Genomic DNA, 25,161 nt, shown 5'->3' on the forward strand with positions numbered 1-25,161 from the left:
TCATGGGTGACGTAGCGTGATATTAAATGCGGTTAAAATATATAGGGAAAGACAATAGCTATGAATGCGATGTCATCTGATGTCAATCGTAATTCTTAAGTATCGACTAATCATTTACGTTTCGATTTAATCTTAAAAAGCCACACTAGTGGTATTGGTATTAAATCCTTAAATTAATATTTAATCCTAAGAAAGCCTAGTGTGGTATTAATATTAAAACACCCGCCGTTTCTATATGATGAAAGGTAGGGGTCAGAAATGTAAGGTAAAAGAAATTTTGTTCTCCCTCTATGATTTCCCATGCTGAGCAGCTCTATCTGCTGTTTAGTAGATGTGTGGGATTCCAATAAAATCAGTCTTGGATGTGCTACATCTCTTATACATCCTTTATCTTTAACAAATGACTATTCCTTTTATATAATACAATACAGCGTTAAGAAAACTGTAATTTTTTGAAGTAGAAGAGTTTTTAGAGTTCAGAAAATTCTATTCGCGCGCGCGAGCTTCTTCCGAAATTATAACTTTTCCTTAAAAGTCAATCGTAATTATGATGACACAGACGTTTCCGACATTTTGACGTTTAAATTTAGAAAAAATATGTTTAAAATATAAATAATAGAGAAAAATATTTTTCGAAGAGTTATCAATAATTAAAAGTAGCTGGGTGTAATACAGACTCACAGAAAGTGTGGCTTTCTAGGATTAACGTCAAGTTTATAAGATATAACAATAAATTAGATAAATTCAAACATATTAAAAACTTCTGTTAAAAAATCAATTATTATATGTGTATTATTAATATCTTTTAAAAACTCTTCTTAGTCTCAATTTAATGTTGTGGATGAAATAGTTTAAAACAAGCAAAATTCTCTCTTCTTTAAATAAGCTGCAAATTGAAATATAGTTATTAGCAATAGAAAGTTTCCCGTTTCCTTCTTTGCTCGTTACTTGGCAATAACCCTTCTGGCGGTATGCCACTAACTACCTCGATAGAGATTTCACATCTTTATAGATTAAATCCGGTTGGCTCTCGCGCGCGCATGATTTACATGTATTTCCCTTAATCCAAGGTATATGCCGCGCTTATTAAATACCACGCGCGTTTCGAAAGTTTCAAACGGCTTGTCTTGAAAATTATAGGTTAGAATTACTGTTTAGAACTCTACCCTACATCCACTTTACACGCCTCGCCTCGGTGGCAAACTGCATATATAGAGCATACCGTGGTATACTGCACTCGGATGCACGTCCGAAAACGGAGTGGACTCCTCGGACCGCACACACGAGCTAACTGAAATACCGCGCTGGCAGACAATATTCGGCCGGCAGGGGTTTACACGTACGTGAGGACAGACGCGCGCGACAGGAGCATGGAAGGCGGCAGCGGGAGGTAAGCGACGAAAGAGCGAGAGAGAGAGAGAGAGAGAGAGAGAGAGAGAGAGAGGTGTGGTGGAAAAGCAACGGAGGACCACTGTCGTCACACAGAAGTTGGGGGCTACAATGGCAGTGCGTCTTCTGGCGCCCTGGAGTCTCCTGACACGCCTTCCAGCACGAGTGCCGCAAGAACTCGCGTATCTGGTGCACAGCGTTCTTCCATACGCCACCGCGATATTGCAATCCGCACCTCCGTCGGAACATTATTCACCTCGCGTGAGATTTCCCTCGCCCAGGCCAGGTCTGAACGCGCGGAAGCAACGATTACGAGAGACCGTTTACGCCTGTTTATCTTGCCGCAACATCGAGCGGGACGCCAAATCGCCGCAAAATATAATCTACGATTAATGCATTCGTTATCATATGGAAACGAGGGAAACACGTTTTATTGGGATAGATCAAATTTTAAATAGCTCGCCGTCGATGATATTGCAATCGTTTGTAACATTAAATATAATACATATTTCGCTGTTTGCGCGCATTACACCGCGAAATATTTACGAATGTTTTGCTCAATCGTGAATCAACGTTTAATATCCGTAATCCTTGATTTTAATAGTTACGCTATGTGTTGCAGCTTCAAAATGCATAAATATAAATTATGAGTGAGAAGTATAATGCGCAATGACTTCATTCGGATGTTGAAATGAAAATATAGGAATCGTGTTTTATCACGTTACACGCCGCGAGCTAAACGCGTAATGTGTGACTGGCCGGAAGCTGTTAAAGTCGAAATTATGTCAATATCGGCAGAGATATCGTGAAAGATGAAAAAGGAAAAATCAAACGCGGATATATTTTCTCCCAAATGTTTGCACAACTTATATATATCCGTTACTGTGCGAACATCAATCAAATCTCACTATCAGAGGCGCGATTCATTATATCGCGATTATGTTTTGTGGAATAAGCAATTAAGGACCAATCCAAAAATATATCTTCCGTCCATCATATGTCAATGAAAATCGCATTTCCTTTGCGAGGTTTATTAATCACGCTTTCTAGCAAAATCCATTAAACTATTCCCGATATAGCTAATCGATATTTCACATGATCAATTATCTTTATCGTTTATTCCACGTAAAGGCGAGTGGATTGACTGAATATGTATGAACTTCCAAATTGCGCTTACGTAACAGCCAAACTAATATCTGCAGTCAATAGATGAAAGCTACATGCGCAATATCATGTATTTCACATCACATAATATATCTTTAATATATCCGTGTTCGCGATATATTAGAAAATATGTGCAATAAATCGTTGATTACGACAAAAAATATTTATCATGTTTGCCTTTCACCTTTGCCATTTTCCGATATTTTGAGCATATATCAATAAAAATAAAACGTATCTTAAACGTATCTAGTATATTTTTAAATTCTTATCAATTTTACGTTCTACAGTAATGATCACAATAATGACGCCATTATTCCGCGATAGAAGTTATCATGAAAGAAACTTCAGGCATGCTGCACAGCTATTACATCTAATCTTATAAGAGAAACGGAATGCAGATTAAAAGGATTATTGCAATAAACGCGTAGTTAATGAACGCTATAGAAAAGTTGTAATTACACTAAAAAGTTATTTTGCATCCTAGAGTTTTAAGTTTTAGATAAATAAAGGGTCAATTCTAATTGCAAATTGTATAGCCCTCAGTTTTTAGCGTGTTTGTTTTGAGAGGGAAATTAATTTTACTTAGACTTTAAAGCGATCCCTCCCTCTAGATCGCCGTTATATCTAGTCGTTTAAACTTAAAACTTTTGTTATAACTTTTGTATCATGTCAATTCGCAAGGGATCTCCTCCCTAAACAGATTAAGAAGAAATATCGAGTTTTTTTTTCTAAAGTAATGGTAAGATTTTTAACACAAATATGGTAATTACTCTTCATTTTGTTGAATAATGTTAACTCAGCACGACAGTACCGCGGATAGAGAGATAATTACTCATGTAATTTTAACTCAATTTCCAACCAGCCTCGACTCATCTACTAAACTCAATTTATGTTTTCCATTCTCTTTCTATGCAAAATTATATCACGTATAGTTACGTATACTTGCGTCTGTTTCCAAATTTAGCGCGCGTATGCACCGCGCGAGGCGGGAATTGCAGTTTTAATAAATTCTTTTATAAGTTCGCGCTAAAACTTTATTTATCGCCGAGCCCTCTCGAACCCCCTTCCCCCTCCCCAGAATCCTCCGAACGCGCATATTACGATCGCGACTAACCATAAATCGGGCGCAAGCCAAACCAACTCTCTCGGCGTCGACGGAAGTGATATTATTCTTGCGTTCATATCTGCCGTCCTCAGGGCTCATGCCAAAAGACATACCCCAAGTACCCCGGAGATGAGGCGTGCCACAGGTTGTGAGCGACCTCGAAAGCGCAGCGGCTGCGACGCGTAAGGGTAGAGGGATAATTAATCGTCACCTATTGATAAGAGATAAGTGAGTGGGATTAAGACGGGGAAGAGGGTCGGTGGGGGATGGGAGGCAGGGGGGTGGCTCAAGAGTCGGCGGAAGCCCCGACAGTAGCGGAGGCGTCTGCGCGTGGCGGGAAAACGAGAGGGGATGACGCGACTGGAGGTAGAGAAACACGCTCTCGGGTACCAACCCCTCAGTCGGGATGCCGGTCGCGCACCCTCTCGTCCATCCGGTACCGCGATGATCAGTGAGCAACGTGACCGACGTGTCCCGGGAACCGCGCGAGGCCGACTCCGGCTGTTGACTGGCGCCGTGCTGCTGTCCACGATCGCGGGAAGTGCATGGACCGACAACCCCGCCGTCGCATCCGGTGAGTGGGAAACCAGGAATTGTACACGCGTTTTACAAACCGCGCGGGTCTCCGCGGTGTGCGCGGAGGGCACACTTATCGGTTCCCCGTATCTCGTTCGCGAGATACGAGAGATGATCATCGACAAAACAAAGGGGGGTTTGATCTTACGATTATTATCGTCCGCGGGGTACATCTGAATTTCTCCGCGACGGAGTTTTGTCCCTCCGCGAGTGCTAAATTCACCGCCGCCGCGATGCTAATTGAATCCCTCGTATGAACTGCGACTACCCCCCGCCCCGCCCCCCGGAGCGGTAGGAATTTTGTTACCCGCAAGCGCGCGCTCTCCGTTTCGCGTGTGCGGGGAAGTTTAACGAGTTTCGCTGCCGTCATCACCGCCTCCGCCGCCGCGCGACGCGACGCGACGCGACGCGTTGCGACGGTCGGACGCGGAGATTGTTCTCTCTTGTTTCCCCACACGTAGAGTAACGCAACTACTAGGCTACTGGTGCTGGTATTCCACGTAGCGCGGATTTGTGGTGCGTGCCTCTTACTCGGCGAAATGTGGCTCTCGTGCGCGAGAGAGTTGGTCGGTTCTCGCGTGGAGGGGGGGGGGGGAGTAATTCGAAACGTCTATGTCTATGCAATAGCTTCTGAAGCTCGGCGCGGCGAATGAAATCGTCGAGGATAACTGGGAAGTATAAGCGAGATGCGCGCGTACTAGTTCGCTCGTACGTCTCGCTCATTATTCCGAGTATCAGGAATGCCTTCGTATTTACTCCGAACGCAAATGCATTTCAACTTTGTTCTCCGAATGCGACGTTCTTTTAAATATCAGCTAATAATTTTGTAAATCGATTCTAAATATTAAATATAAATATTGAGCTCGAAAACTGATAATAAATGATCCTCATAATTAAATGTTTTTAAGATTTTTTTGCTGATATCGGAAGATGAACATGTAACGAGAACTTTTTCTTCAATTTTTCTTCATCAACAAAGAAATTCTGTCCAGAATACGTGATTGTGTGGAACAAGTGCGTAACGAGATAACGAGCTTCAACCAAATTCTCACGGGCGTTGTTTTGCGATATCACAGAGAGCCTCGAGTGACATGGTGGCCTTAGATAAGATTTACTTTGTAATAAATTACGTTGAAATATGATGAGATACTAAGAAAAAGTTAAGATGCAACTTTATTCCATAATTAATCTTTTTATGCGCTGATGCTGCGCTGTTACTGCAAGACGCCGTTGTCACAGTTACAAGAAAATGTTTCTATTCGTCGCATAAAACACGAAAATATTATTTAAAAAATATGGATTGACGCTATTATTTGCAAATATAATTAATATAAACGTTCATATAATTACGAATATCGGAAGATCCTATATACTTACGTTAATGACTCACAATTTCGTTCCGTCTTTTTTTTAAATTCTTTCTTTAATTCTCCGGTAGATTTTAATAATATACATATATTTTTTAATTATTCTTTGAGATATATTACGTAAATTTTATGTGTATTATAAAAATGTGTTATATTACACAATGAGAGATTGTTCCATTTGTTAATCCTGCTTTTAGTTGGGCAAGTTTGTTTGCTCTTGTGAGTAATAAACAATTAGTTATATTGTGATACTATATCAAATGAAATTAGGATTTCATATTTCCGGCTGTATTATTCGCGCTTTAATGATTTCGACGAAATTATGCGATATGTTTGTCATAATTAGGTTGCATTCTGCATATAGAGAAACATATAAAGCCCTTGAGCTGATTACTATTTACCATATTGATGCAAGATTACCCTATATGGACCAGTTTAATGCTTACGAAATGACGTTTTATTAACAGCGAATTTGATAAATTTTTACGAAAATGTGAAATATTTAAAATTTTCCATCACCTTCGCGTTTACACATATTAGGTTTTTATTTGAACAAATTAAAAACACATTTTTTCATGCATATATGCCCTCACGCGTTTGTATAAATATTTGTCGTAGTTTAGAATTTTACAATGCAAATATTTTTGCGATTCTCATAATTATATACCTACATGATTTTAGGAACGAATAAGCAAGAACGATTTTACGCAGTGGATAAATTTTCTTGGATGTTTCGCAAATTGTTCGTTACAATCACTCAATTTTTAATACTACAACTTTTTTACCTTTTTTTTCAATTCGCGTCGACATCGATGTCATAATTCTCGACGTAAAATAAACGTTCTGCGTTTTGGGAAAATTGGTTATACACTTGTAACTGCCAAATGCGATTCGAGCACCAACGATTTTGGGCGATTACGCGGGACACCACGGATATAATTTGGTCTCGCAGATGTGGGATGAATATGAAATTCCTGAGGTAGCACTACCTCGTCTGACTAATTTCTCTCATACATTCTACGCATCGTCGCAATGTCGTATAAAATACCGAATGCGCACAAACCGCCACATAGTTGCCAACCGACTGCGCTTTACATGAGAAAATCTCAAAAGTTGCATGTATCTTTATCAAAGAATTAATGCTAATTAAAGATCAAATGTACACTCCAATGATGTAAACATCATTTTATCAGATTGGTATTTTTTTTTAGATTGCCTAAACTGGAGTTTGCCAAAATTCACGTTATGCAATGCACGACAGCTAGGTTAAAAAAAAATTAGAAAGTTATAACTACTATTGATCTATAGGTTCTCTTGTTTCATGCTAACAATAGGTTGCATAGTAACACTTCATATGAGTCAGATCGAATTATTGTTGTTTGGCATGAAGTATAGTTTTGCTGAATCATCACTGTATAAAAAACCACGTTGAGTGTTTTTTTTCGTACACAACGTAAAATTTCATCGTGTAACACTTGTCCTTCTGCGCGCGTCGGAATTAATTTCAGTCATTTTATAATTAAGCCAAGCTGTTGATTTACACAATTAGTAGATTTGGTCGCGCGTGGTTTAATTGAAAACATCAATGTGCACTGTATGCTATCGTAATATCCCGGTAATGTCTTTTTAGGTATGTGTGCAGAACCAAAAATACATCATTCGAGGTCTCGATACCACACAAGACTGTTGCATAATAACTCTAGTTAATTAATTATGCATATATCAACGTTGCAAAATTTATCCAGCAATATCAATCTGACTAAGATAATATTAGAACTGTCATAACGTCACTTCCTTTTTATCTGTCCTAAAAATATTGAAACTGTCTGTCCATATTATGAAAATGGGTCACTGAATTTGATCGCTGAATACCATCAGTCTCGCGGGGACATTTAAGAAGTTTCAGTTTTACAGAGAGACGCCGCTATACTTTTTAATAGGATTCACAAACTGGGTTAAAATCAACTTCGCGCTTTCCTCATTTTCGCAAAGGTGTCCTCGCAAACCAACAATGCGAGTATGATTGTATCTTCAACAAGCGTCTCCACGAATGTAAAAGCTTTCGGTAATTAAGTGCTGTGCTCTACTTATCAGCTTTGAAAAGACTTTCGCCGATTATACGTCATTACGGTTGCCTTTTTGCGTATACAGTGTCTCGATATCAGAGTCATCAATTATGCGAGTAAACTTTCGTTTATACACGAAAAGTTAAAAGTTACTATTTTCAATTAGTGTATTGTATACACTTGTACAATATAATATTAAGTACGGCTTCGTAATGCAGATTTTCGACTGCTATGTCTTATTAAGGTCGACCAACCATTTTACATGGAAAATATCAAGGTGCATGCGACCGTACACCGGGATCTCCGCTGTTTTACTGCCTTCTCTGTGAATGTAATAATTTCAGCACGGGATATCCAAGTAAAAGGATGTTTGAAGCAGCACCAGTTATGATGGTACTCGGCCAGTCGTAAAAGAAGGGTCTCACGAGTGGTAGCGGCGAATGTAAATGGAAATAAGCTCGAGGGAGGGCACTGAATCTTGTGGTGAAACGATAATCTAACCGAGTAGCAGATTCTCGAGACGGGGCTTACGCTTGTAATATCTTGTCTGCCGGAAAGTATGATTTATTTATTTGTATCGTATTTCTCTGGTTTCATCGAACGACGCGCGTTTTGTCCTCGGTGTATTTCATTCGTGTTACAATTGCAATCGTGAGAGAATAAACTATCACTGCCGACGAAAGTTAACGTTTAATTTTCCGTCTGATCGATGACATCTCATTTAACCGAAAAATAAATTTCATAAAGAAGGAGAGGGCGAAGAGAAAAAGGAATGGAAATTGAATAGATAAATTCATTTAGAGAATATAAGAAAGTAAATCGCGGCTGGCGTGCATTTTTGAAATGAAATAGCAGATGTAGAAATCTCCGCGCGCTGCGGGGATAGCTTTCGCGCGCGTTAGTAGATTTAAGTATCTTCAAGTGTAAATCTTAGGGTATGGAAGAAAAGACAGGAGAAGTAAATGCGCGGCTTCTGTCGATTTATCTTCAGTAAGAAGGGAATGCTCTCAAAGTAAATGCCGGCTGTAAATCAGCTGGCATTTTCTTTGGCCACGTGCAACAAAAGCACATGCGTGTGATGTATGCACGGACTGTATATAACTTGCGTCAGTGGCGTAGAAACTGAGAGGGGGGGCCCAGTCGGGTAACGAGGGTATGCACTCAACGCGAAACATCCACTAAATTTCTTAAAGCCACAGTGTGACGTAATTCTCTAGCGAGCTGTCAGCTTCTTTCGATTCGAATAAATCGAACTTATTTACGTAGCGCCCCAGGTCATGCTTATTTGCGCAAATATCGGGGGCCGCTGAAGTGGAAGCTTCGTGAAATTGATTTGCCGTCTGATCGATGCGCAAGATATTCTAATTTAGTTCTGAATTTCGCGAACAAGACGGCTCTATTACAAGATAAGCTTAACGCAGCAACGTTTTGCGATAATAAAATTAATTACTCGAATCCGATAATAAAACCCGCAGCTATCTGGATTATTCCTGTCATTAATTTGTTACCATGAAAACGGTAAAATATTATTACTTTTAATTTATTATTTTGTACAAAAGGAAACAAATGTATATTTATTTTGCTATGATTGCGATGCATTGGATTTTCAAGATAAATGCGACTTTCTATGTGAATCTAATTATATCGTTTTTTTAATGTTATTTAATTTATACCGGTATCTAAAAACGTGGCGCTATTTCCATGCTGTATATACTAAAAGGAACGGAGCAATCAAAGCATACGTCATAAATATTGCATATCGAGCCGCACAGAAGTAGAAATATTGTAATAATTCCATCAAGTATATATTACATTATTTACGGTTTTTGCAGGTGGCAAAGCTCACCTACTAAGGCGTAAGACTTGAGTCAGGTCTGCGCGCGGAACGTGGTGGATTTAGAGTTAATTTAACTTTTACTTATTTAACTTTTATAGAGGGATAATGTATTTATGGATCCCTACGGTATACCCAGACTTTTCTGCAAGAAGGATCGTTCAACCGTGAAAGTTGCACAACATACTTCTGAAATTGCAACCGCCGAAACAACTTTGCTTATTCCTTTTCGGATAAGATCCTTAATTGAGGATGCGCAAGTGGGATTAATTACGTATTCAGTAATCAGTATTAACGAGACGGAAGAAAGGATTGCCGCGATCATTGTTGAAACCACCGGTTTATCTTTGAAGAAACCTTCTCTGTTCTAATCTTCGCAAACTTCGGTATCCAAGATTTACCAATCTTGCTCACGACAGAATTCACTCGTGCGCTACGTTACTTTGCTATCTTATCTTATGTCCATTTATATCTCGCACTTTCATCTGCTACAGGCAAAGTTTTTAAATGCAAATTTAAGTAACAATAATATCTTGCTTCTATCAATATAAAGTATAAAAATAAAGATCGATATATCGCGAGAGATAAAGAATTGTATCTCTAGTTTTTGTTAAAACAAAGTTAATTTACTTTTTCTAATACACCTTAAATTGCATAATGGTAAAAGATTTTATGTCTATTATTACTATTTCCTATGTTTTGAAAAAGTCGTGTTGGAAATTTTCATAGAAATAATAAATTTTAAACCCTGTTTTCTCTTAATTTCTAGTAATGGAGATACGATTCTTTACTTCTAAGGTACAGATATATGATAAATTCCTTGGATCTTATACTCATGGCGTAGTGAACTCAAAAAAATGAGATTCAAATTTGGCAAATTTTTGAATTCTTGTTCTGTGCGAAGAAAATCAAAGAAATATCATGGATTAATGAAACTGCGATTGACAGAGTGGCACGACGAGACAAAACTCGCGAAATTGTTGACAGTCAAATCAAACTGATGCGCCGGCGGCCTATTCTGCATGCATGCTTTTGTGCACCGTTATGCGGCGAATGGGTTTGCGCCATGCGAAGAGAGTAACTGCCAGTAAATAATTTCGTTGTCATCAGTTTAATATTATCGTACCTCACGCAGTGGTTACAAAGTACCACGCGCGGATGCTTTGTTTGTGAAATATTAAAGTTTAACCTTATATACTGGTCGCAAATTACGCGGCATACCAACTCGTTGTAAGGTTTTTTTCGAAATACCGATAATCCACACGCACAGTCACAAATGCAATTATTCACAGTTGCTAATTAATTTAACGACAGAACAATTTAATCATAATACGGTATTAATAAGTCGCGTGTACACGATTACAGATTTCTCTGAATAAATTCTTGCGCAAAACGTAATTACATTACGACATCAATGTATTTTTATTCACGTGACGCGAGTTCGCACTTTCCTCATATAATATAACATATTTTCTAAGAATGTAAGAATGTCAAAAATACAATGGATTGATAATAAACTTTTTCACAATTAGAGGCCTTCCAACGCAAAGAAAAATAATTATGTAACTTTGTGAGACTCCGAGACTGTTATTTCATTGACCCGTGTCTCGCGTGAGTTTTGTCGGACATGTATCTCGTTGATCTTTCATCGTGTGAAAAGAACAGACGTAATTTTGGAAATACGTCGGAGAGAGAAATGAACGGTGGGAGATAGCAGGAAGATTAATTGCGTGCGAAACTCTATGATAAAATATCCTATATCACTCTCTAAATATTTCATTCATGACGCTGAATATCAACAGTCATTTGGACGTTATTATTTTAATGCTGAAATATCATCCTGAAATTCGGCGTGAATGGAAATTCGCTTAATATCACGTGAATCGAATGAATACCGTTTTACCGGAAAATTTTTTAAATAAAGCATAAAACGTCCTTCCCAACGATATTAAAAATGCGGATAAATACTACAAACTGCAGTGCATTTTTAAATAAAAAAAATAAATGTATTTTCCTTGGATCGATAATACGTGGCAAGTGAAATTTTCGAACTTGGCAAAATACAACGGCACGTTTGAGCATCAGCAGTGCGCATACAAGTGGATTGCCTGCAGGCTAAAATCGGCGCGATTTCATACGCGATCAAGTTCTCCAGTGGGAATGCTCTTTTTCCACCAATTTCTTCCATATATTGAATCGCTATTTTCTGCGAATTCATATATTGTGAATCGTTAACAAGAAGAGTTCACAGATTTCTCCTTAAAAGAGATATACCAATTGAAAATCTTCGTGTTTCGAATCTTATCGAATTTCTGCTTTTAGGGATTTTTGTATTTAAAGATTAAAATAAATCGCGATTTTATTATAACCGTGGAAATAAAAAAGTGTCACGTGAAGTAGTTAAATTCAAAGTATCACGGAAACACAGAATAAAAAAAATATATTTCCACTAAAGAAACAAATAATAGTATATTTAAATTCTAGGTATTTAAATAATTTAATTTGTTGCTAAATATATTACCTCAGTCAGGATTCGAACCTGGATATTTTTCGCAATAAATTAAATTATTTAAATAGAGAGGATATTTATCTATGATTTATATATATATTAACCATAAAAAATTTACATCAGTTTAGAAAGACCAAAACCTATGGTCGAAACGTCTTGACGATTAATTGACCAAAAACCAACTGTCATATTGTCATAATAATTAAAAAAATGATAGTAAGCAGGGTCGGTTAAAAAGTCTTTTATTATTAAGTCTGTTAATTATTCACTGGCAAAGTAAATGCTACTAATCGGAAACAAATATTGTTTAAAAATTAATAACACGATAAAAGCGTCATTTAGCATTAATATTAATATTCGGTACTTCAGTAACTGTAATATTAATATTCTTGATTAATGCATTGGTGTATTTGAATAATCAATTTGTTGTTCTCGTCGAGTCTCATGCAGTTGTATCCCGCATAGATATAAGTTTGCAAAAAATGTAAATAATTAAAGAAAAACATGAATAAAAACGTCGTATTACGGTGCACCGACTCGATCAATTTTTTGACGCGGTATGAACAAGCAACTGGGACCTTGTAAGCAGTGCAACGTTCTAGCTGGTGGATCAGTTTCATCGAACTATCAAATGTTTCGAAAACGTCGCGGTGCCTATAGCCCTCTCTCTCTAACTAGACTATTGCAGATTTTCCGTGCCCCGCGGTGGATCAACACTGCAGTCTGTAACTACTGCACGTTTTCTAACAAGCCCTAAGGGATAATGGCAATGGCATGTAACTGTTACACATTTCCTATCCTCTAACATGTTTGCTACGAATGAGATAAGTCTCGTAACACTTTCGAATCAAAGGTATCTGCGATTTCGTGCACGTATCGTGTAATTCCCAAGTGCCGAACATTCTAATTAACACGAGCAATCAAGATCGATCAGTTTTATTAAAGAAATACTTTATACGCGGATACGCAGATAAACTTGGCAAACAGTTTACGAACAATTTTTGAGCTCGGCTCTAATAGTTTTAACACGTACGGTAGAGCGCTGAGAGAGATATATTCGCTTGTTGAAAGTAATTGCCAATCTGTAGAATTGCAACCTGCGTCCATTTTCATTCATATGCCAGACGGTTTGTAACGGATGTACATTTCGTACAGCCCGATGTATAAACAACGTTATTGGTCTTCGTTGTGTACGCAAATGGCAAACTCAAACACGACCTTTACATCTCATACATAACCGTTCTTCGTTCCACGTTTGAAACTCGAAGTAGCCGCCCGCCGCTCGATGAAGTCCGTGGAGATTGGTTCGTGTTTATGTTAATTAGCGATGTCGTGCTATACAGGGCAATACTCATTCTCTAAAGCAATAAGCCATACTGTTAATATTGAAAAGCGAATTACGTGAAGCTACCCACTTATAATGCATGTATCCTGCCATTGTTTGCGACAAGTGAAAGTTTTCAGATTTTTAAAAAGTACCTTATATAGTTTTCAATATGTTAATATTAGGACATGTACTTATACCTATACATTTAATTTTATATTTGGAACAGACAGATTTATAAACTAAATAAAAATCGTAATAAATTAGAATTTTTTTATCCTGATAAAACGTGATAATATCGAGTACTACACGTTTTAAACGTATCACTCTCTCCTCTGACAAAAAATAAAAATTTAATAATAAATAACGTACAAACAAAAAATTAGGAATAATAAAACAGAAGTCAAATCGCGAAAAAATCGAAATAACGCTCCGACATAAGCTATAAATAGAAATGGAAAGAGGACTTAAAAACTTTTCAACGCAGCAACGAGCAACGGTGATCGTCGATACGAGAGTTGGACTTCATCCGCGATGTATGAACATTATAGACCTCGTTACGTTTGGGCAACGCCGCAATTGAAACATTTTCGCAATAATCCTCTTAGTCCAACCTGGATTAAGCTTGAACCGACCTCGTGGCGGCTCTTCAGCGCGCTGTCAAATGCAAATACCGCGTGTTCCAACGTCGGGCGCGCGGAATTGCCACGGCGTACAAGGAATCGGGGTCAGCAAACAAATATACGCATATGCACGTTTAATTTCTAAGGTCGAGATTTCTGGCGTTGTAACAATGCAATAAATTAACTCAACAAAGTAACTGCGTGGAAATTTGCGATTATTATTAAAAGAAAGAATATATTATTTATTAATTCAGTATCTTTGATGAGCTACCTAATGCAAGAAAATTTCGCATTTCTGTACATCCCGCAGCTTTATTGACCAATTCATTTCTCTCTTTCTTCTGAGATGGCCCCGGGACATTAGTAATATCGATACGTCATCAGGTATGTCAGATTAGACATTAGTGTTTTTTCATCAAAGTTTTCCCGGGATACAATGACAGACAGCGATATAAATCCATTGAGTAATCCGATTATCCTGGATATTCTGGAAATCCCGTTTATATTGCTGCTGCTATTTTTAATTTATATTTCTGGTCTCGCTGCGCGCTAAGAGCAATATTTCTTTTCACAGCTTACGGGGACGCCAGAGCGTTATCCCGATATCCTCGCGATTTGGTTTATATTTTATTATTTATCGCTTTTATTCGTCAGAAAAGAAACTAATGCGTTTAAACGTGCAGCATGTTCGATATTGTCACGTTTCGTCTCGACAGGAACTAATATTCAGTACTTTACCAAGCCGGTCATCGAACATCGAATATCTGAATATCTCTTTTGTCAGATAAATCAGCGACAAATCAAATCGTGCTTTTCATACATTATGCAAAATATATCGCTCTTACGACTGTATTTGAAATTTATCACACATGTGCCTTGTGCGTTGTTCCTATTGTTCCTAAATGTTTTAAACAAGTTATTAACTTAATTGTTTGAAATAAAGATACTCGATATGCATCCTTCGGATATCTCGTATCACTGCACGCTGATCTCAGTGAACGCGAAACACGCGGACGCAGTAAATCGCGTGCCAAAACAGAGAAAATTGTTTTCCGGGTGTTGCTTGTAAACCAGCGAGAGGAAATGGCAACATTATATCGCCATAGCAAACCTCGGGTAAAAATAGAAAGAAAAAAAACGCAAAGACGCGCAGTACATTCGCCAAGCGAGCAAGGATAACAACGAGGACGTTGCAGAGAGAAGGAATGAGAGCGACGTCGAGCGTGCTTAATAACGCTAATTGCTCGTCTCTTCCTTCTCGGCCAGCGTTGACTTTTACAATACACTCCCCCGTCCAACACGTGGTCTACTACGTGTATAACGCGCGAGTTTATGTGTATGCTAACGACCATGTATATTTAATTGTACGCGAAAGTCGGGCACACATTTATGTACATCGTGCGAGCTGTTACAGAAATTGTTTTACCGTTCGTTAAAGACAACCGAACGATTTGTTAAGTTGCACATGAATTTGTTAAGTTCACAATTTTCCACTGTAGAAGAATGTATGTAATCTATTTTTAATCACTAAGCTTTTTTATTTTTAATAACTTGAAATATGCGTGAAATTATATTGCTGAGCTGACATCGAATGAGATTTTAATAAAAATTTAATAGAACTTAAATAAAAGCGCATTTTATATAAAAAGTATTCGTAATAATAATGTATTTTGTGCGTTGTTGTTATATTATTAAAAACTGGAAAGCTGTTTTAAAACTAGTTTTACGCATGTTAATTTATCATTTAAAAAATTTTTTAAATAAATTCGATTAATTTTAAATAAATATAAATTCCATTAAAAATGGTTTTTAATCACATCTTTTATTAATTTTCAGTATAAAATTGCATCATAAATTAGTTAAGCTATGTTAACCGAATTTTGTGTTTTTATGTGCTAATTGTGAGTCTAATTTAAACAACTTATAATTCTCTCGCAACTGAAATCAAAATTCTATTTATAATTTTATATATGCATTTCCATGTGTATCTTGATATATTCTATATATATATATATATATATATATATATATATATATATATATATGTATGTATATGTATATTCTGATTCTTGAAATGTAACATCTGTATGCATATTACAAACGGCACGAGAAATTATAAATGGAATTATATTCTGAATTCTTTCACAAATCATAGTCTAAAATGAGCTTTACACCTTTGCTTCTACGCGATTCAAAATTGTGTTCCTTAATTTTTATAAAACCGTGATAAGCTAGAATAATTAATAAGAACCTACTCTCCCTCGCTTCTTTTTCTCTGACACTTGCTACAAAGCTCCGCCGCCTCCACGATTTCATGATCCAATTATCACCAAAGTAATGCAAACGCGGCTGTTGAGCGAAGGCAAGTAATTAATCGGGTCGTTGTGAGCATAATTAAGTTTTCAGCGTTGTATCATAGCTATCTCATTACATCTTTACAGGAGCGCCTAACCGACGTGATAAGCGCGAGGCGATATCAATTTCAAAATAGTATTAATGAACGAGGCCTATTGTACTTATCTGCCGCTAAAGCAATCAAAACGAGCAGCACATCGTGCTCTTATACTTTTTAATTTTGCACATTATCAGCTTATTATATTGCATGGTGAGTTTTAATTATGATTTTTAAGCTTTCTCTTAAATGTACCTTTGATGTAATATTTGCACAGAATCCAATTATTCATTTCAAATGCTCGCGGGAGTACGATATATATAAAAGTAAAATTTGTACAAAGTAGTATAAATTAAACTTTTGGGGTAAATGATATTTCGTTTGACTAATATATTACAACACTCCATCCAATTAAATCAAATTAAAATAATAACATTTAAAGCAAGAATTTGTGAGAGATGAACAGGCACAATATAATTAAATTACTTATTGCACTTTATCAGAAATTACTTTTGCGGAAATATAATTAGTAATTGAAAATTAAATTAAATTTGCCGTCTCGTCGTACGTCGTTTCGTCCTTTCTAGCACGTAAATGATGGAACTATAAATTGATTAATAAATAATTATTTTAATGTGCATGGACTTTCTATCAGTTACTACTCATAGGAAATATTCGATATGTTTTACAGAATTCTATTAACTGGAAATTATAGTTAGGTCGTACTAAAATATTAGTTAAAAAATACACGATATGTATCAGTTTCTTAACAAGCGCGTTTCAGCGATCGGGATAGGTGGGTCGTTTCGCAGTTTCTCGAAGTATACGCAGTGAAACTCGTCTTTCCGGAGGGTATATAATCTTTGGTACTACAGTGATAGTAGCGCGTATTTAATGAATTATTGTGCTCCCAATTGACGATAACTTTTGTAATTGAATTGCGCCAATCGACCGACGTTGCACGCGCGTCGGTGCTCCAAGGAACAGACCGTCGGAGTTATCTTGCAACTGCGAGTTATCGCACGACTCATCGAGCCGTAGACAGCCTAATTAGATTTCAACCCTCTCCCTTCCCCCCCTCCCCCCTCTCTCACTCTCTGTCTGTCTCTCCTGTCTCTCTCGACGACAGCTAGACACTGCATGTGCATGCATTGCCTTGCAACAGAACGCATCAATGTTGCGCCTGGGTTTAAGGATTAGTTCACACAGATTTCGCTAGAATCTGGATAATTTACATACAGCGAGTTATATTAAACTTATAACAAGTATGCCCGACGCTCGGTCGCACGTAACTAAATTACTATAAGCGAATCCGGATAGTTTACTGTTCGCCGTAACGAATTTGGCTGTATCAGTATTGAGCAATACGGCGCGGCACTTTGAAGTGCCATTGGAATCCCGTGAACCCCAAGCGTTTCGCTAACTGCAGCGAAATTATTCCCAGGGAGAATCGTACTTGTCACGACAAATAAATAAGACGTCTATCCGTCTTTATATAATATCCGAGAGCGAGAACAAGAAAGCAGCAAATAGATACAAAACGATGTGTAGGGAAGGAAAGACATTTCTCTTACCGCGTTATCTCCGGGGGCACGAACGTTTATTAAATTAGGTCCATTACTCGGTGTGAAGTTTCGTGTTCTGCCTCGCGTGCGTTCGTTATACTCCTGTGCCGCGGAGCGTTGCGGATATCTAAAGTTGTTGTAAAAATAGAACAGGCTGAGTATTATGAATTCGTGCGGCAAACAAATCGCAGTTACTCTTCGAATGCTTTTCTTTTTCCCTTGATTACGTCCATTCCATTTCATTTACGCCGCGTTCGCAACTCTATCGCTATATCACGATTGATTTTAGTGTACGTTTTCGGCACCTAAACGATCAAGCTTTCCCTTCGTTCGATTCGAGCGCAAAGGCATACGGTTTCGTCATTTGATTAGCATTAGCTCGCAACAGGTATAATGTGTCGTCCTGTCGGCGTGTCCGCGCCGTGTGACGGGCCGGCTTTGTTGCGCCAGCGATTACCGCGAGTGGAATTGCGAAATGTACTACATGTCGTCTATGCGCGCTGTTCATTAGTAATGAATCTGGTTTGCCCTGTAAAACTGATTTAATTAGCGAAATATGGTCGAATCAGTGGTTTTCCCTGTCGCGGCACGTTACACGCGACGAGTGGAGTTTCCCGGTTTCCGACGAATGTAAACGAGCGGCCAACAATTTTGTAACGCGCTTCGATGTTTCACTTTCACGTTTTCAAAGCAAATCCCAACAATTTGTAAGTAAAACGCAACACGTCTCGGGGATAAGTCAACGTACAGCGACGCGATTTGCTGGCTTTCTATCGAAAACAGAAAATTTATGTGGACAGTATAAATCTTCTTTTTTGAGCAAAAATACGTCTTATTGTAAAATACGCAGGCATTGCATGTTGCTCAATTCTCTAGTGGCAGGTCGTATATGTCTACGACCTGTTGCATTATAGTCATGGTATTTTTTTTTATTATAGAAGTGTAACAAGAACATAGAGGTTACGCTGAATTTTCTCCAAAAAGTTTTTTATTTTTCGCATTTATAATACAGGTCTCATCAAAAGTTCCCTAAGTTGTTATAATAAAAATTCAATAATGAAAAAGCTTTCTTCGACGTTAATTATTAATTTAATAAAGTGAATGTTCCAGCGATATTTTTATACCGAGCAATTCATTAACATTATACATTTTTCGTCGTGCATGGCTTGCTATATTGCGAGCGCATCTCCAGATGAAATGCCTGGCGATTTGTGTGTGATGCACTGCGGTTGAGTGCATTGCGAGAACCGCGAACTTTCCGCAAACACGGGTATATCGCTACACAGCCATACATTTCCAAGCAGGAGGGGGGGGGGAGCAAAACTAATTTCGAATAATTATTCATTATTTTAATTCAAGCCGCCGACTGATTTTAATTATGAGGCTGACAAGAAACTGACGAACTTCTAATTACTTCGAAAGCAGGTAATCCGATCTGCGGGGGGTGCGAAAAGTATAAGAGAGAACAGAGTGGTCGCTGTCATGACCGACTCTGGAAAGATATTTCTTGGGCAGCGTGAAGAGAGAAAAAAAAAGAAAGAGAACGAACCGTGGAACGGTTGCAGTTGCACGTGGCGTTTCAACCTCCCGAAGCAAAATTATGCGGTATAGGCAGCGCGCAAAGGTCAAAGAATTAAACTTGGCGGAATTCCATTTCTTCCTTGCTGAACTTCGCCAGATTTGTACGATTGTATCTCTTAATATCCTGCATTAAAACTTTTAACCTCACATCTTTATTGCTTATGTCGTCATAAATTGTCGTCTTACAATAATATACCTCTTCGATAATATTTCTAACTTTTGATTTTTTTCAGTAATTTGCAAGCATCGATTTATCATTTAAGATTTTTGTTACATCAAGGGGACACATAATAAACGAATATTTATATTTATAACCGAGAATTACAGATTTGATAACAGACTGTTTATTAGATTTTTATCATACGCTATTTATTTTTTCATTAAGAAAAAAGATTGTAAGGTTATTTAGAGGAAAGCAGATTAAGGAAACTCGTTAATTGCGAATTACGTGTTGAACGATTCGATTTGGACGAGTCTGAGGATATCCAGGCGCGGATAGGCCCTCGATCCGTAGTTGGAATCTCGAAATAACAGCATCGGCGGTAAGAACGATGTAGGAACGTCGTAACATTGCGAACGGAAGGTATCCGAGGAAGCGGCTGAGATCGGGGCGGAGAGTCAAGAACTTTCGAGCAAGAAAACGTATAAAGAAGTTTCAAAGAGGAAAACTCGAAAGGATCGCATCGATGGTTCGCGGGACGTTCTAATAGAAGTAGGCGAAAACGCGCGCGCGAGAGAAACTCGGGCCAGAAATCGAGTAAAAAAGATCAACGGAGAAAAGTGAAACAGAAAAATAGCATGGACAAGCACCAATGATAGTCAGAGGGGCTCCGAAATGTCGATTCTACTAGACAGATTCGATGATACATTGTGACGTTTGCAGTTTTTGTACCTACGTATATCTTGGTGAATTTCTGTAGACGCCGTGCGATGCCAAAATATCGGATAATTAATTTCAGCGTGATTCAAGGATTATCACAAAAAGATGTTACACGGAAAAAAAGGATTTATTGCTATCCATAGTAAATCTAATCGTTAAAATGGGATAACTAACATTTTTTGTTGCGAGAGCAATTTAGCAATAGTATATAGCAAAACTTTTTGCTATTGCAGCAAAAAATGTTGGTTGTCCCTATAGTAGCAAATCCTTTTTTTCTGTGTACTAATACCAAAATTATAACATTCGTGCACTTTTGCATCGCATAATAATGAGTAACGCAGAGCTTGTATAGAACAAACTGAGATTCCAAAAATTGAAGAATCACGATAATCCTGTGAACGGTTTGCTTCACTTTCGTGTTTCATGCAATCGCTGTTGTTGTGGCAATAACCATTTGCGCGCGTAACACGTGAAGCTAACTTATCCGGCATTAAAACGGAGTTAATACGGACACTGCATATGACTGCCTCTTGAAGCAAACTCGCAACAATCGTTAGGAACAACAGGCTGAAGTATTTATAACGACCTCAGGATTTGCAGCGCCTGCAATGCTTTTCAAACAACTTGTGCTAAGCAACTCGACGTCAAATAACGGACTGCGAATCGATATGAAGAAACACGCTGCGCACGCTGGAAGAGTTGCGAAAGTACGACGAGTCATAACGTCGTTTGCATGCCAACTGAATCTCTTCTTTTATAACGCGCGTGATATTGAACTAGAGATGCTTTCGCCCATATAAAGAATATTTCATCAGAAATTTGTGCAGATTAGAGATTTAAATATTACATGAAACGTAAAATAAAATATTTCTTTCTGCTTGTAATAGTATTATTTAAGTAATTTTATAAAAGCGCGAAAGGTAAAATTATCCAGGACATTAAACGATATGAAATGCAGAAGTGGAAGACAAAGTAGCGTAAAGGCAAAAAAACGAGAGTTTTACACCGAACCGTCTTCACAAAGTCTCGATCTGTGCGTTGCAGGAGGAATTGCAGGATCTCAACTTTTACTTGAAACGAGCCAACGCAACTTTGAAGTTATGCAGTCGATTATGAAATTCTCGTGATGCATCTATTCGGGTATAACACTCGCGGAGAAACGTGTTTCCAACTTCTTCCACATTCCATGAAATTATTTAACCGAATCAAAGAATTTAACTTCTCGCCTTTCACAATACAAGGAAATAATTTGCATCATGCATAAATTGGAACAAAATTTATCAACAGTTAAGTCTTAACGCACGATCAAAAAGGAATATATGTCTCCTATAAATATTTATAGTTCTCTAACAATGTGGTTGTTCTTTTATCATGTTTGATATCTAGGTCCGAATGAAAGCTGAGCGGGGTCAGAGTTTAAAGCAAGCGAGCTTAAATATATAACTTACCTAACCTAACTAATATATAACTCCGGTCTAATTCAAATTCAATTTCTAACTTGGTTTAGAGCCAATATCCCGATGGACCCTGAGCATAAGGATCGATATCTCGCAAGATGATACATTTAATGTTTCTTTTTGTGGAAACAATATTCAATTATCGGAAAACTTTAAATATAATCTGTACAATAGGTTAAATTAATTATAATTGTGGTATAGATATAAATAAATATAATAATATCCGAAATTAGTGACGCATTACGGAGGATGCGATTACTCGAGATAATTCCGCGAAAAGCGGATTTTGTGAAGACATTGATGAGAAACCGTATACCGTCGTTTTACTTGGCGAATACCGGTATACCGGGGAGTTTCTGGCGAAGGAATACAACGGAGCAAACCGTCTTACATTCTTCTCGAGGCTTGTATATCGAGGGCAAACGCGCGGTCTCCGTTCGTTGGAGCGTATCCGTTGAAATTCTCCGATGTGCGCCTTCTCCCTTCCTACTACTAGAAAAACCGGACGCTTGTCGATTTATCGCCGACATATACCTCCCTAAACGAAGACGTTTGGGGAAACGTTCGCGGTTCGTTGCGTACAAAACATCCGAGCGATGAGCACACAATACAACGCGCGCAACAAGAAATCAATGCTCAAGTAGCGGCCGTACTTACGTATGTTATGATAACGAATTTACAAAATAACCAGAAATATGATGCAGGATATTTACGAACGATCGACTAATCCTCGAAAATTACGCAAGCTTGTCTTCGATGTTCCTATATACAAAAGATTAATTGATCTTTTTTTTCATTTTTTCGATATTGGTTCAATTCTTAGCTATTTCATAATTTAAAATAGTAACAATTTGCGCGATTTGTAACCAAGCTTTTTTCTTTCTATATTAGGTTTTCTGTAATAATTTTCTGTAATAATTCTGTAATAGAATAAAAGCAGAATATTGTCAGCAATGCGTGATGGTGACAAATATATAGAGCAACCGTGTACTTATAAATATCGTAAAACAATCAATCAAATTCATCTGAAGCAAAGGCGAAGGGCGAAAAATTAAGTGTCTAACCGTGAGATCGATGCGTTACTCCCGACATTTATAAATAGTCTTAGGTACACAACGTTTATAGCGCCCTTAAAAGCTCTCGGAATACATCTATTGACTTGCCAAACGAAAGGACTTCTGGAGGATCCTTCATTCTGTTTATCCTGTTACGAGCATTTCGCGGAACAAACGTTAAAACACTCTCTCTTTCGTCAGTATATATTTTACAGTATATTTTACAGTATATATTTTTGTATTGTGAGATTACTGCACAAGTAAATAAATTAGATAAATTTCAAACAAATCTCTATCGTAGGAATTTTATTATATTAATTTCACAGATGACGTATACGACAATATCTTATTAGTAAGCATAAATTTGTAAGTTAACGAAAAGCCGATCTATTTTCTGAAAGTTTCTTATATTTTCGAGATAGATTTACGTTGAATTTATTTTGTGTCGGCAAATCGCCACACATCGTAGACATTCTCAAAAGTGTTATTACGGGCGAGTTCCAGATGCTACCCCTCGCGGATCGATAAAGCAATACATGTCTAGTCGCTGCAACAATAGCGGACTTCTGCACGTCAGTTTAAGATTTAGACCCATACGCCCGGATAAACATCGCTATACACGTTCGACAGACGCCGGTGGTAAAAAAACGAAGGAGAGACCGGTAACGACTACATTTTCCCGTTCTATTTGTCGGCAAGACGCGACACTGTCGATTCGGGAGTTTAGGGGATGCCGCTACGTTTCCTCCAAATATATTTTTCCTCGGGGAAAAGAACCATCGACATCCGGCTTTAATCGTTTGTAAGAAATGGAGATGCGCGCGAAGAACGAGGAAAAATGATTGAAACAAGGAAGTCCGTAATATCTAGAGTGTTGTTGGGTGGCTCTCAAGAAGATCGGGAGCTCGAATAGGGAGACAACATACTCGAAATATTATTTTATTTTCCAGAAAAATGTCAGCCAGCCTGAGATATTCTATTTACAAGAAATTATAAATTGAATTTTATATCTACAATAAATTTTGATGTTATATTTCGTATCCATAAAATATCGCGTTTAAATCGGTTGTGAGATAAAGATTTCAATTATTAATACACCATTAGCAGTTCGGTGCTATTTTTCCAGCGAATAAAATGCGATCCATCAGAGGATTAACCTAGCTGTCCAACCGGGAGAGGAATCTCAGGAACGGGGAAAAAAAGAAGAAAGCGACTGAAACAGTACTGTAAATCTATGTCAGCCACTGGGAAGGAAACGCGAAGCACGACAAGATTGCACGTTAAAACAATACAAATTATCATGCACTTAATTCTGCTGGCTGCATAAATCCAGAAGACCTCCGGCGGTTTTAAAAGGGATGCATCACTTGCAGGAACTGCGCGGCGACGCGACGGTGGCGAAGGAGCATCACACGTGAAAAACACATCGCGACGCATATTTCTAAATAGAATCAGACTGATTTCAGGTGCGAGACGACGAAGCTCTCGCGGGTATTAAGGCCGCTTTCCCGTAGCGAGTGTACTCGCGTTGTTGCAGCCGTATATATCTGCAGCCGCTTTTCCAGGTGGATTACCAAAGTCTTATGCTCTTATCTCGACGAACGCGGGAGCGCAGGAGACGCGAAAGAGATTTTCACGCTGATCGAAAGTACAAGCGACTTCCATCCGGAGTCGCCCTCGTTACTTCTCCGTTCCGAGAATGCCAGCTCGCGCAAGATGGCTAGCCAATAGTCACGGGAGTCTGGAGATAGATAAGTAGCAGTGGACGAAGCGGGGGGGAGGGTGGGGACGGACGAGGGCGAGTCCAGCTCGAAATTTAACGGTTGCGAGCGACAGTTATCTGGCGAGGCAGCTCGAGTTCAGATTTTCTACGAATACTTTGGAGATATTCTACTTTCTTTGGCGCAGCTCGTTGATAGAACAAAAGTTAGGAGATTAATGAGAAGCTCCGACTCCGAAACAAGACGTTTCGTAAGAAAATTTACGGATGGATACGGACGTAGCTCCGATGCGTCTATATTTCGTCTTATATCCGTTGAATGTGTTTTCGATCAATAGTATTCAATATACTGAAAAGTATATTAAAATATATTGTTGATATCTGTTTATTCGGCACAACAACTAAATTAAACCAATGATATACCTACATATAATTAAAATTATTATTAATTCACGCACTCGGATGACGTTGCTTTATGTTATTTAAAAATCTTCGAAGGCAATATCCTTTCTTTATATACATATATGTATATCGTGTATACAATATATATGAGT

General features: G+C 38.0%; 1 protein-coding gene across 2 annotated transcripts in view; it reads left to right on the forward strand.

Annotated features, from left to right (window-relative positions):
• The first annotated feature begins 4,032 nt into the window (after positions 1–4,032).
• Positions 4,033–25,161, forward strand: part of LOC139818626 (neurotrimin) — a 145,943-nt gene continuing 124,814 nt past the window's right edge. The window contains exon 1 of one of the 2 annotated variants that reach the window (XM_071787422.1): positions 4,033–4,232. In XM_071787422.1, coding sequence (XP_071643523.1) covers positions 4,103–4,232 — 130 coding nt within the window. In that variant the 5' untranslated portion in view covers positions 4,033–4,102. The remainder of the gene's footprint in view (positions 4,233–25,161) is intronic. The other variant, XM_071787421.1, reaches the window with a different exon arrangement.

Source organism: Temnothorax longispinosus, chromosome 9 (genome assembly GCF_030848805.1).
Source record: "Temnothorax longispinosus isolate EJ_2023e chromosome 9, Tlon_JGU_v1, whole genome shotgun sequence".
Taxonomy (NCBI): domain Eukaryota; kingdom Metazoa; phylum Arthropoda; class Insecta; order Hymenoptera; family Formicidae; genus Temnothorax; species Temnothorax longispinosus.